The 13,574-nt window shown below is 36.4% G+C and overlaps 2 protein-coding genes and 1 pseudogene across 3 annotated transcripts; 1 reads left to right on the top strand and 2 right to left on the bottom strand.

Moving 5' to 3' along the window:
* Window positions 1–470: 470 nt before the first annotated feature.
* On the top strand, window positions 471–2,289 carry LOC106389944 (derlin-2.1). The gene is made up of 6 exons (XM_013830302.2): window positions 471–716; window positions 834–933; window positions 1,307–1,521; window positions 1,593–1,676; window positions 1,767–1,820; window positions 1,906–2,289. The coding sequence occupies exons 1-6, from the start codon at window positions 618–620 to the stop codon at window positions 2,086–2,088; spliced, it is 735 nt and encodes a 244-aa protein (XP_013685756.2). The 5' UTR covers window positions 471–617; the 3' UTR covers window positions 2,089–2,289.
* LOC106384742 lies at window positions 2,257–4,182 on the bottom strand (annotated as a pseudogene).
* Window positions 4,183–6,443: 2,261 nt separating this feature from the next.
* Window positions 6,444–13,202, bottom strand: LOC106389945 (homeobox-leucine zipper protein MERISTEM L1). Of its 2 annotated transcripts, none has more exons than XM_013830303.3 (11): window positions 12,902–13,202; window positions 10,905–11,203; window positions 10,701–10,818; window positions 9,762–10,418; window positions 9,580–9,681; window positions 9,210–9,410; window positions 8,938–9,112; window positions 8,540–8,811; window positions 7,436–7,531; window positions 6,954–7,356; window positions 6,444–6,853 (listed from the first exon to the last, which is right to left on the bottom strand). In XM_013830303.3, exons 2-10 carry the CDS (start codon window positions 11,135–11,137, stop codon window positions 6,964–6,966), a joined length of 2,247 nt encoding a protein of 748 aa, XP_013685757.2. In that variant the 5' UTR covers window positions 11,138–11,203; window positions 12,902–13,202; the 3' UTR covers window positions 6,444–6,853; window positions 6,954–6,963. The 2 variants fall into 2 exon arrangements, with proteins under 2 accessions (XP_013685757.2, XP_022555823.2); XM_022700102.2 differs by lacking the exon at window positions 12,902–13,202 and adding an exon at window positions 11,959–12,158.
* Between the last annotated feature and the right edge of the window lie 372 nt (window positions 13,203–13,574).

Genomic DNA, 13,574 nt, shown 5'->3' with positions numbered 1-13,574 from the left:
TCGTTAGATCTAGTTAATAGACAAGTAGAAACATGCGAGAACTGATTGACTTGTTGATCAAGTAGTTGAGCTTTACATTATCATGCATGCAACTCATTAGACATTTGTAGGATTATAATCCCAAGTTTCCTGAATAAAAACCATAAGTCTAACTATTTTCTTTTAAGCACCAAAACCTCGACTAATCTATTGAACAAACACTTGTTCAATATAAAACTGCAATTTACATTTAAATCTCTAAAACCATCTTACTTAATAAATCATATTAGATTTCTTAGGTTCTATACTTTCCTGTGAATTCGATTCCTAAATATTACAACTTGGCGTCTTATTTGATAGAGTATAAATCATGTTAATTTGTTTTGCCTAGTAGAACGTAGCGTCAGGAAAGTACTCATGATTGGACCGTGTAAACCACGCGCTCTCTTATTCGTGGAACTATTGTCACTTCACACGGATAAATAGCAAAGTTTTTTTATTTCTTCTTCTCCACATTCATCATCCGTGCGGGAAAGGAAAAAAGAAAAAAAGAAAAACCTTCAATCGCTTTCGTTTTCGATAGAGCTGATTTTGAATCCAATCTCAATTAGGTATTTTGATTATTCGTTTCTCAAATAATGGCTCAGGCGGTGGAAGAATGGTATAAGCAGATGCCGATTATAACAAGGTCATATCTCACGGCGGCTGTTGTCACCACCGTCGGATGTTCCCTCGAGGTATCTAATTAGGTTTTCATCCTCTGGAATCGAATTGATCCCACCTTTCTTAATGAAAATGTAATTGATTGGGATTGAAATCTAGGTTTAAATTGTTTTGGCAACGTGTTTTTGCAGATAATATCACCGTATAATCTGTATCTGAATCCAACCCTTGTGGTGAAGCAGTATCAGTTATGGCGCCTCGTTACCAATTTTCTTTATTTCCGGAATATGGGTAATTTATTTATCTCTTGTGTTGGATCCTACATTGTTTTATTTTTTTATTTGCTTTTCAAATGAAATTCGTAAGTACTTTTTTAAAGTTTTAATCTTTCACAATTTAATAATGTACTTGTATTGATAATGTGATCAAGTTTTAGACTATGAGTCGAACTGAATTTGTATTTACAGAGTAAATGATGTTGTGTTGAACAATGTTTTGTTAACCATTGAATACTTGTTCTTAAGACACAATCAGAATTGTTAGGGTCAAAATAGGCAATTTCCCCGCTTGTTTCTAAGCTAAGACTTGTATGGATTCATTTCCTTTGTAATATATCTTTATAAACTTTTGACTTATTTTCTGAACTATCAATCTTCTTTGGCAGATTTGGACTTCTTGTTCCATATGTTTTTTCTAGCTAGATACTGCAAGCTCCTTGAAGAAAACTCCTTCAGGGGAAAGACTGCTGATTTCCTTTACATGCTCTTGTTCGGTGCAACTGTTTTAACCGGTATTGTTCTCATTGGCGGAACCATACCTTATTTGTCTGTCTCACTCTCCCAAATCATTTTCCTCAGCAACTCTTTGACTTTCATGATGGTAACATTCTAAAATGGTTTAAAAATCCATCTCAGGATCATCCGTTTTGACATGTTTCATCTATACTGCAGGTTTATGTATGGAGCAAACAGAATCCTTACGTCCACATGAGTTTCCTTGGCCTTTTCACTTTTACAGCTGCGTATTTACCATGGGTGAGTTAGGACTTTCTCACTTTCTTCTTGTACTGCTCTAACCAGAGAGATAGTTTCAATCATATCTTACGCTAAGTTCTGAAAATGCAGGTGCTTCTTGGATTCTCTGTCCTTGTTGGTGCAAGTCCCTGGGGTGATTTACTGGTAAGCACTTTCTTGCCTCGATTCCATCCATTTCTTCTTCCCTCTTTAAGCTCGTCCTTACCCTTAAGCTTTGTCCTATATTCAGGGAATGATAGCAGGTCACGCTTATTACTTCTTGGCCTTTGTGTATCCACGAATGACGGATCGACGTCCCTTGAAAACCCCATCTTTCCTCAAAGCCCTTTTCGCTGATGAGCCTGTGGTGATTGCACGGCCAGAAGATGTGAGGTTTGCTCCTGCCCCCTTTGATGAAATTCACCAAGACTGAGTCTTCATCCTCCACACAGCACAGTTTAAGTTAAGGGCACCATTGTGTACACATTCATTGACTCTTGATTGTGGATAATGTGGAAGTTTTTTTCCCTTGTCCGACTTACATTTATGTGTTTACCCCTTTGTGCATATATGAACGCTTATTGTGTACAAAATCTCTAAAAATTCAAGTTTATAGTAGTCATTCATTAGATCATTAGGCAATATCTTCACAAAGAGATCCAGTTCCTTGTTTAACTACACAACTGTGGCTCAAACAAAACCAGTTAAAGCAAACTTGATCATGCTGAAAGATTTTGGTTTTTTGAGTCTTAAATCTTCATCTCTTCGTCTTCATCATCCTCATCTATGGCACCATCACTGTCTTCTTCTATTTGAAAGTCCTCATCATCATCCTTCTCTAGCATCATCTTCTCGGCTCCATCTCTATCTTTCAAGCCAGTGTTTAGAACCACAGTCCCTCCCTGAGAACTCTCAATATCCTTTCTTAGTTTCTCCATTTCCTTTTCTCTTCGCTCTTCTTCCAACTGCTCCTTCTCCGCCTTTCTCTTGTCAAGATCAGCTCTGAAGAACAAAAACACACAAATCATAAGTATGAAACTTGCTGACAGATGGTAGTCAAAGAGAAGAGTGTATGATTACTTGTAAGTTTCCATGTATTCCTCAGCACTTGCTTCAATGGCTTTAAAGAAATCATCCATTCCAGCACCAACAGATCTTATATTCCGGTAAAACTCGTACAGCGAAAGAGAGAGGCTGTTAGCTAAGGTCGACGTGTACGAGTTATCAGACTATATCGCCGCTTGAAAGACCTCGAAATCTTCCATCCACTGCATAAAACCAGTATCAGTACCATCAAATAGGTTCAATATTTATAAAACAGTTGAAGAAGCATAACCTCTAAGGCAAACTTGTGATATGCAACATCGGTTTTGTTGAAAGCCAAGACAAGAGGCAACCGGGTCTTGTAGAGAATACTACAAGCGTAGAGCATGTTACTCATAAAAGTAATTGGGCTTGTAGAACGTCGAGTAATCAACCACATAGGTGACGACAGTTGGGAAGGTTGAAGCAAAAGCTTCGGTGATTATAGCACCAGAAGCAGACCATGTAAAGATTTCAATCTGACCAGGAGTATCCACTAGGACATAATCAAGCTGGTCTGCACGTTTCTCAATCACAGAGACAACCTAAAACGAACACGAACAATTAAAAAAGACGAGGAACCACAAACATGAATGATGAAAGTCATTTTTACCTCATCGAGCTTAGTAGCAAACAAGTTGAGTGACGTCATTATTCCACCATTAGGTCCCAAGTTATACTGCTTCATAACTTCCTTGTACCTGACGGTGTCTCTTATATCGATGTTGGCACCAAAGGGAAGAGACATAACAGCAGGGACAAGGTTCAACACATACCCACGCTTGATTGAATCAAATGTATGACAGACCAAACGATGGAGGAAGCTAGTTTTCCCGCTGCCTGTGCATAACAAATATATAGTTACATCAGACAATGCAGCACTAAATTAACAGCAGAATGAGTTTTTCAAGGACAATTTGTACCAGCCATTCCAACAACAATGATAATGACAGGCTTCTTCTTGAAACTCGAGGATGAGCTTCCAGCACTTACACGAAGGTTGTCCAATGAGTCGACCATCTTGTGACTCTCTTCCACACACTTCTTTGCAAGACAAACAACAACAATAACAAAACTTCATTTCACTCTTTGTTTTTGCAGTAACTTAAAGTCTCTTATATCAGAATCCATGTTTTCCACTGAATGTATTATGTATAAGAATCTGAGAATGAATCGCCATTAGAGTGACAGAGGTGAACCCCATTACCTCTTCACCAGAAGATTCCATGGGATTGATGAAGACAAGAGAGGAATAGACCTGCGCGAAAACAGAGTTAGGGCTTTGATTTGAGTTAAAGTCTAATAACAACATAATAGAGATATGTGCTTTTCGTTTGGTTTCCTACTTGGGGATTTGGAGGTCGGCCCAGGGCCCGTTAGATAACCCAATACATAAAACAGCTTCTTACTTGTAACAAAGCACGTATATCACAAATGATTGCAACATCGTTGCATTGTTGTCCTCCGTAATTGAACAATATAAAGTGTCATTCTAGGATTCCATTTCCTAGTACCATATCCAAAATGAACTTATGCTCTCATCATCTCTTCCAAATCGATGTTCTAATACACTTGGTACTACATCTTGGCAGTCAAAGTTGTCACTGTTTTTTTTTTTTTTGATAAAATGTTAAATTGATTATACCAATTTTTTTTTTACAGAAAAACGAAGAAGACTAGTAGCAGAAAAACAGAAATAAAATCTAAACAGAGCATCTAATAAGAAAAATGCAGAAACTATTACAAAGAAGAAAGGTCGTCGAGATGAACCGGAGGTAGCGTAACATCGATGGTCCAAAGGAGAGGTATGAGCGGACTAAGCCTCAGGTTGCCGCAAGCTCCCGGAGAGAAAGGCACCCTCAAACCTTGTTGCACCATGCAAAGACCTACAGCTTCCGAAAGACTTTATCATCAACACCATCGCATAGAAACACATCACGGAGCCGCAAGCCCGTTCAGAATCGCCTCACCGGCACCACGAGGAGGAGTCCACTGACAGGCGGTGCCGTCGTTCAGGACGAGGAAGTGAAGATTGCTGCCTCCAGCTCCTCAATCACGAGACCGTATACATCCATTTAATAAATGGAGAAGCCAAATTGTGTATGTGTGCGCGCGTTTAGGTTTAAGATATATCACAAATGGTCTCTTTTTGTTATGAATTTTTTAGCATTTATATACTTTTTAGGTTTTCGATGCTTGTTGTATTTAGTTAATATCTAGTATTGGTCTCATGCTACGCATGGGAGTATTTTTTGCTTACAAATAAAAGTAAAATAAATTTTCAACTACATATAAGTATATAACTGAAAATGACATGTGCATATAACTTTGATTTATCAGGAGATAAGTATTAACACATTAAATATAAACATATAAAGTAAATTAGATTAGCTTAAATTTTGTTAAATTTATCTTAATTAGCTTGTTGGATATAAATATTACTTTGAAGCTTTCATGTTTTACTTTTATGTCTTGTTCTTTTTTTACAATATTTTCCTAATTCTTAACATGCAATCTATGCTTCTTAGTTTATTACATCTAGTCATTTATTTAGTATCTCCATCTGTAAACAGTAAGAATCATATGTAACAGAGAAACATCATATCATGAAAGCAAATCAAGAGGTAAAATAATCAAGTTATCAAAGTTGCTACTAACATCTAGCTGCTACTACAAACAAAGTTACTGCAAGAACTGCAATAATACAAACACGTAGCTGCTACTAAATACCTATGTTAATTTTGTCTTAGAATTTAAGCAGCTTTCCAATGGAGTACTGATTTTGCCATCTTAAACAGGTCATGTTGCTCTTGTCCTAATTGTAAACAAACTTTTTATTGAATATCTGAAACATTAAAACTCTAAGGCAGTAGCAAAGTGCTCACCGTAGTCTGAAGGATGTTTTCAATCTATTGTACAGGAAGAAAACAATACAATTAAGTGGACCCTTTCGTGGTGAATTAGTGGAAGGGTATTCACCTTTTATCCAAAGCCTTTCTAATCCCACCACGTCTTCTTTCTATCTTCCTCTTTTTTTGTCCAAAATCTCTTTGTTCCGGGTTGAATATATATCCAGCAATGCAAATCTACCAAATGTACTCTAGAACCTTCCAAGCCTTAAACTGGTTTTGATAAAGAAATGTAGTGCTCTCCAGAAGCCAATGAAACCGTACAAAGAAAGGGAATATGGGTTGTTGGTATCTGTTTTCTACGGCTCAAATTATTGATTAGAATTTTGAAACTTAGACCTTTTAATTTTGGTTTTGATCGATGAGTGTTTCTCAGATGCTTGTTCCCAGATCTGAGAAATATATAAGTATGGAAAAGAGATCATGGATAAAGGAGCAAGATCCTGGATTCGTGAGATTTGTATCTAGAAAAACCGTTAGATAGTTATTTTTTTCCAACTATTATTTTTTCAATTGACTTTTTTTTTAATTTTGTAAATAGAAATTACGTGGCAGAATTTTATTGGTGAAACGACTTGCGCTTTAGTATATAAGGGATAACAAGTTTCAACGTATCAATAAATATTTATTGATAATAATTATATTTTTGAATTGCTATTGGCTGAAACCAAGTCATAAAAAATTATTTAGTTTAAGAAGATTATACATTATATAGTTGAAAATTGCTTATTTTTCAAAATATATGTAAAAATTATTATCTCTGATAAATATGGAAGTAATAAAGATAAGTTTCAAAAAAAGAAAGTGATAAACACAGTTTCATCGTCAATATTATAGTACCAAAGTGGCTTGATAATAACAAAGAGTAGCAGGATACACTTAAAAAGTAACGCAATACGCAAAATGCGAAGATGTCCACTAGTGGGAGATAAAATAATAACATAGTAAATGCAAACGCAAAGGCAAAACCGCCTGACGCACAACAAACCTTTTTTTGTTCCCAGCAGAAGTCAATACCCGAACCTCAATTTACCCTTTCTCAGGCCTCTTGTTGCCCCACCCGCAAACAAACACGCAATGAGATTTAAACGCAAGAGGTGCGTTCTTGACTTCCTTTGGAGACTCTCAAAAGACTATTGAAACAAGAAACAAATATCACCACGAAAAAAACTCCTACACCTTCCTTTGCTTTCTCCTGTCTTACTTCTGCAGAAATATAAACCAAATCATTTGTTAAAGATCTCGCTTTAATAGATCAAGAAGATGTGACTATCTGAATAATAACCAAATAGAGAACATTGCTTACCTGAAAAACTTCAAGCTCCGTCACATGCCAAGGCATCTTTGATCCGCTGTACAGTGCATTTGATGAGACTGTTGACGGTAGCCACTGAGCCTAGAGATAGTTTAGCCGTTGGAACAGAGTCAACAAGTATCTGAAACGCTACAGTGAGTAGTGAGCCGCAGTTACTTGCTGTGGAAGTAACCACTTCTCCTTCAGCTACGACACTAGCATTCCCTCCTCTTGTAGAGCCATCAGGCAGTATAGCGAACCCGGATGGTAACAAAGCGACGTAATCTGGATCACCTCCGCTCAGGACAACGTTCATAGCCATCATGTCGACTGGTGCGTATATCACGTAGGATCCTGATGCGTCCGTACAGCTTTCTTGTAAGATCAACATGTTGCTCTCTCCTGAGTTCGAGCTCTGAACAAAACCAAACAAAAAGGTTGTTCAAAACAAACATAGCGTAAAACATCAAAACCTTCGTAAGAAAGATTCGTACATTGACTCGGAGCAAGGAGACAGAGTTCCCAGGGTCCCGACCATTTGCGATATGAGCCATTTCTTCAACCAAGCCTCCGTTTGAAAGTATATCCCACTGCAAAGTCAAACCCACATTTGGGCCTGAGGTTCAGATATTCAGGTCTGTAAAAACCAAACCGATTGGTTCCAAATCTTTTGGGTGGGTATAAGAGTTTCAAACGCGTAAATACTGCTCCGTATAAGTTTCACTTTGACATTTTTCACACATAATAAGAAAGTAGCGAAAATATATTTAAATTATAATTAATTATATTTTTCTAACTAATAGTATTTGAGATAAATAATATTATTTATAAAATCAATGCAGTTTGCAATTAATTCTCAGTTGAAAGTAAGTATAATTTGCATTGGATTTGTAAAGTAACATTTTTTGTGTAACAAGAAAAAAAAAACTAGAATGAGATTTATTATGAAAAGGGAGTATAAAATTTTAGTTCGGTTTTTGAATTGGTTCTTTTCAGTTTCAAATCAGTTTGGTTCTTAATTTTAAAACCAGAAAAACATCCAAAAATTTTTTTAATATGGTTTGGTTCGGGTATTTTCTACTCAAAAATCCAAAATAGTTCTATCTGAAATCCTGAAAACAAAAAAAAAAATACCCAAAATACTTTTTAAAAATTAAAAAAAATTCATGAAAAAACAAAAACTATATCAAAATACTATAGTATAGCCGAAAACTAAGACCATGATTAACCCGGAGTTCTTGGAGTGAGAAGCGGAAGTTAAGAAAATATTTCTTAATTTTTAACTAAAAAAGTTAAGAACCGGTTCTTAAAGTCTCACTCTAAAAGCCCTGGATTAATCATGCTATAATAATACACTGTACCCAAAAACACATACAATACCCAAATTTTCAAATCATTCGGCGGAACCAATACCCACGGATAATATCATAATAGTGCTCTGGAACCATCAGATATTATGGTTATACTGAAAACCGAACCAAACTGGGTTATTTCGGGTCAGTTCCGGCCTAGTTTTCGGTTCTGGTCATTTTTGCCCTAAGCCCTACCCAAATTATCTCTCGATAAAGAAAGTTAAAAGAAAAAAGTATCTTCTTTACCTGGCTTCTAGAGTTTTCGTCTCTGAGAAAATCGAACACTCGTTTAGGTCCCACTGGTATCCAAAACGAAGTAGCGGCGCTCAAGACGATACCCGGAGGCCTTCCCGGATCATCCATGCTCTTTCTGGTCATGACCCGAACGTCGTCGGATCCTGTGGCAGCAAGTGTCGTCCATGCGTGTGCAGTCGACGCGCCGACTCCGCTACAGAAGCTCATCACCATCCTCTCCGCTAGTTTCAGCATGCTCTTCCTCCCCTCAGAACTCGTTATCACTTATTCATAATTAGCACAAAATAAAAGGACCCAATAAGTAAATACTCTTTTCTCTATTTAGTTCAAATGTTTTTGATTCATCAATGTAGGCCTTAAATGATCTTATTTGATGTGTATATACATACCGGAAAGATCACCAGTTGGAATGTTGCTGGCCATGGAGCTGGCGAGCCGCTCACATTGGCGGTCAAGTGTAGCCACCCAACGTTTCGCACCAAAAGCTAAACCGGTATTAACCAACGGTTTATACATGGTATGAACCGATATATCATCGACCTCCGTATGTTCTACCCAAGTCACCTTCAACAATCACAAGAACCCATCACCCCATCAATTCATGTCTTTTCAGATTCTCGACCACACATTGATATATATCAATTTAGCCCTTTAAATTTACCTTGGAATAGCCATTCTGCAATTCTTGAATCAGACAACCAGAGGGTCTTCTTCTGCTTCTAGTGATCGGACTCGGTCGTAGGCTGTCCAAAGACACATCAACAACCGCCCAAGTAGTGTCACTATGCTGCTTGCAGTACCTAACAAAGTAGTTCTCACGTGTTGGGACAATCGGTGAGGGGACTTGGAACTCTGCTGTCAGCTTTGCGTACAAGAAAATAAAGACCAAACACATAAGGGATATTGATTAATACATGATTTAGAATAATAGACTAATAGCTTGTAGAGTAAGTAATCTTTTTAGGTCTTATACCACTTTCAATAATAGAAAAATAACATGTTAAGCAAGAAATCTTTTAACAGTCTCATACCACTTGTAACGCTCCGTTGTAGTTTCCAGCAACGCCCGTAGAGAGAACGTCTAACGTCAATGCTCTCGATACAATCCCGCAGAACACACTAGACCACTGATTCTATACAGAGAGAGAGATGATGTCAGCTAAATGTTAGAAACTTTCTTAAACTTTGAGAAGATAAGGAAACAGATTGATACCACATCCATCAGAATCTCAACGAGGTTGATATGATTCATGATAACAACCGTTGACTCTCTAGAAGCTTCTGATCTCAAACCGATAGGTTTAGGTCCAATTCCTCTAGGGAACGTTCGAAAGTACTCTTCTTCATTGAGAATCTCACCCGAACTATCGCTTAAAACCCACAAGGGATCACCAGTTTGAGCCATTCTCACAAGCTCTTCCATGGCTGCAACCGCTAACTCAACAATCATAGGCTTATCAGCCTCACGTGGGATAGAAACCGGCCTCATTATGTTGCTTGTTCCATACATGTCTCCTACAAAACCTGTCTGGCTACTGTTATTGTTCCCAAAGCTCCCAACTTCAAGATCAAGCGAGCGCGTGGGAATGTGTGTTGACGTTGTGAGCTGAGAGAAAGGCGAGGAATGAGGCAACATTGGCTTCCCTACGTACTTAGCAGCTATGGAAGAGATTCTATCTATTTCTTCACGCAGACGTGCGTTTTCAATCCTCAAATGCTGTTCGTCGAACGACATTTCTCCTATAGCAGCAGGACCACCACAGTTTGGGCATGTTGCGTTGCTTAGAGCATCCTTGTACCTATTGTTCTCTGCTCTGAGCTTGTCGTTGTCTGACTTCAGAATCGAGTTCTCGTGCCTCTCATGTTGTGCCTATAAATATCACAACTTTCTCTTCTTTAGGTTTGGTCTCATGAAGAGTATAGAGCAAGTAAAAATGGATAATTATACCTATAATAACCAAATAAATTCCTTAATAGAGGACCTACACTATGCAATTAGCAAACTACAATATGTGTTTAAAGAAGGCTTCATATGCTGTTGGAATGAAAACATCAAGTTCATTGATTAACATTAGTGAAGATTCGAGACCAGTTCATGCATATTAAATGAACATAATGAGTCAATAATCAAAATTATAGCCTAAGTATGTACCTTCATTTGAGTGCGCTTGTTTTGGAACCAAAACTTAATTTGGAGAGGTTCTAAATTTAGCTCTCGGCTCAGCTCTTTTCTCTGCTTATCATCAGGATGAGGACATTCTTTAAAGAACCTAAAAGATCGAAAACAAACAACAAACATTAACCTTAAATCTCAAAACAGTAAAAAATCTTTACACGTATGGGAGGTGTTACTTACGACTCAAGCTCTTGAATCTGACGTTGCGTGTGACGATGGTAACGTTTCTTTTTGTTGGGACGCTGATTAGGATCTTCAAGCTCTTCTTCTAAAGGATTCTCCATGGTGACTTCTGCACCAGACTTAGTCTCAAAGTCGTCTTCTCGGCTCCCCGTAAGACCCAAATCATTGTCAGAGCTTTTTGTCATATCGAACATATGATGATGAGACTCGAACATCTTTGGATGATACATATGATGATGATGATTGATCCCTATATCGGTTCTGTAGTTCTTTTAGCTTTTGATTTCCCTTCAAATCTACAAGATGATTATCCAAATCATTTTCGTTGATATAAAAATCGATTTTCTACTCTAAAGTATCTCCCACTGTCCAAATCAAAGGTCAAATGATCATGTGTATATATACGAGTCAAAGTAGAAACGGAAGATGAATCTTGGTATTATGTAAAGTAATCCTCTAGATATTATGAAACTATACATACCTTATATATATACTTATATGGTATTTTTCACATTCCACAAGTAACCGAAAAGTTAAAATATATTAGTCTATTATATATTTTCATGGTTATTTATATATCTTAGTGAGCATATCTATGCATCTTATCAAAAAGGGTATGAATATAAATGCACTCACTACGGACATTACCTGATCATTGCATATAAAAAAAATCTCGGGAATTCAAGTTAAACAAATGGGATACGAATACTCGGTGAATATTTAAATATAATGTTGAACACTATAAGAATATAGAGAAATTGTTCTAAAAAAAAAGAATATAGAGAAATAAAGTAAACACTACTTAGGATAATATTCTAAGAAATATTGTTTTCAAGAAAATTCTAGCACATCATATCCATTAGAATATACATACACATACACAAAGTAGACGATCCATAAATATATATAAACAACTGTGGCATAATTAATCTTGAAAGTCATAAACAACATTTGATCTACATGGAAAACGAATGAAGACACGATCTAGGAAACCCTAACTTTCAATTATCTTACACAAACAAAAAACGATAACTTATGTGCTTTTACTTACTTCTTTTTTACGTTTTTGAGTAAATTCAAAATCGATATGGTTAAGCCAAACTCGAATTGATGTAAAACAAAATGAAACCCTACATACAGATCTACTTTTTTGAAAGTGTTGTGTTGGTTTGGATTGAAGTTGATGATCTTTTGTCTCACTCTCTTTAATTTCTCTCTCTTTTCTCTAATAAAAGCTAGCGAGATAGAGAAATCCACAGGCTACTGAAACAAGAAAAAGACGTCTTTGTGTAAGAAAAAGAAGACATTTTTCGTTTAATTGACCTTAGAGCACCCTTAAGGCTGAGGGTTTCTTAAAAATTTCTTTTTTTTATATGATTTGAAAAAGAAAAAAAAAATTATAAGCAAACCAATAGCAGGCCGCCACGTGTTGGTCGTGTCGGTAGGACCCGCGAACAGTGCAAAAACCCTCCAATATCGATCCTAATTTGATATGGTTTATGATCGGTTTTTGCAAAATTAACGGCCCCCACCATTAAGAAACCCTCTTAAGGTGCCCCGTTAATTATGCTTTTATCTTAATGTAAAAAAAGTAAAAAAAAAACCACTTATAGTAAAAACGAAAAGTAACTATAAAAGGTAAATCAATTGGAAATTAAAAAAAAAGAACCAATTGAGAAAACAATAATAATTAAAAGAAAAATGTGTACATAACTACATATGTATATGAGTTGACACTTAATGGCCTTTTTAGCACAACCAGACTATAGTACTCAGTAAAATTCGTCTAACTCAAACCCCTTTACATGTTTATAACTACGCACAAAGAGATAAGTAAAATAAAACAAATCTACAAAGAGGTTAATACAGAGCTTGAAAAGACTAAAAACAAAAGGGATCTGGTTAGCATGAACAAACATGCTATACATATCTCATTCCGCAGAGAAACAAAGAACAATCGCATATATATATATAGAGAGAGATAGAGATCTAACCTTTGGACACACAATGAAACCCTAGCTCGGGGCCTTTTCTAGTCTTTTGGTTCTCTTATTTTTTATCTGACCAAAGTCTTTTGGTTCTCTTCTTGTGGCGAAAAAGCGATATGTGTGGAGGACTGAGAAAATCAAAAGGGCACCGATTTATAGCCCAGTCAAGACATATATGTTGTTAGAGGATCCTCTCTTTAAACCAGCAAAAGGAGAATTTTGTTGTTTAAGAAAAAATAGGAGGAACTAAGGAGAGGAGGAAGAAGAGAAAGATGTGGCAGCAGGAAAAGGAGTTATTGCGAAATGCATAGAGAGGGTGCATTACATTTATGATTATCGAAAGGTCCATTAATGCTTTTAGTGAGAGAAATTCATACCACTATAAATTTCTAGAGAGAGAGAGTTTCAGTTCATCAAATTTTAAATAAGTATTTTTTAAATTCATTCTTTCTCGTTGACCTCACGGATTCTTGTAAGGTAAGAAAAAAATATACAGGAATAACGAAACTTTAAAAAAAAAAATTAACATGATTGCCATTTCAAGGTTATTATATGTGTACTCTATAGTTTAATTTTCCATATGTGTACTCTATATCAGATATACAAGCATTTGTATTTATGTATTAAGCTTTTTCTGATGATTGTGTTATGCATATTGCACATTAATAACATATATGTC

The sequence above is a fragment of the Brassica napus genome, chromosome C3 (genome assembly GCF_020379485.1).
Source record: "Brassica napus cultivar Da-Ae chromosome C3, Da-Ae, whole genome shotgun sequence".
NCBI classification, from domain to species: domain Eukaryota; kingdom Viridiplantae; phylum Streptophyta; class Magnoliopsida; order Brassicales; family Brassicaceae; genus Brassica; species Brassica napus.
Note: the sequence above shows the minus strand (reverse complement) of the source record. Positions and strands in the feature narration are given on the sequence as shown.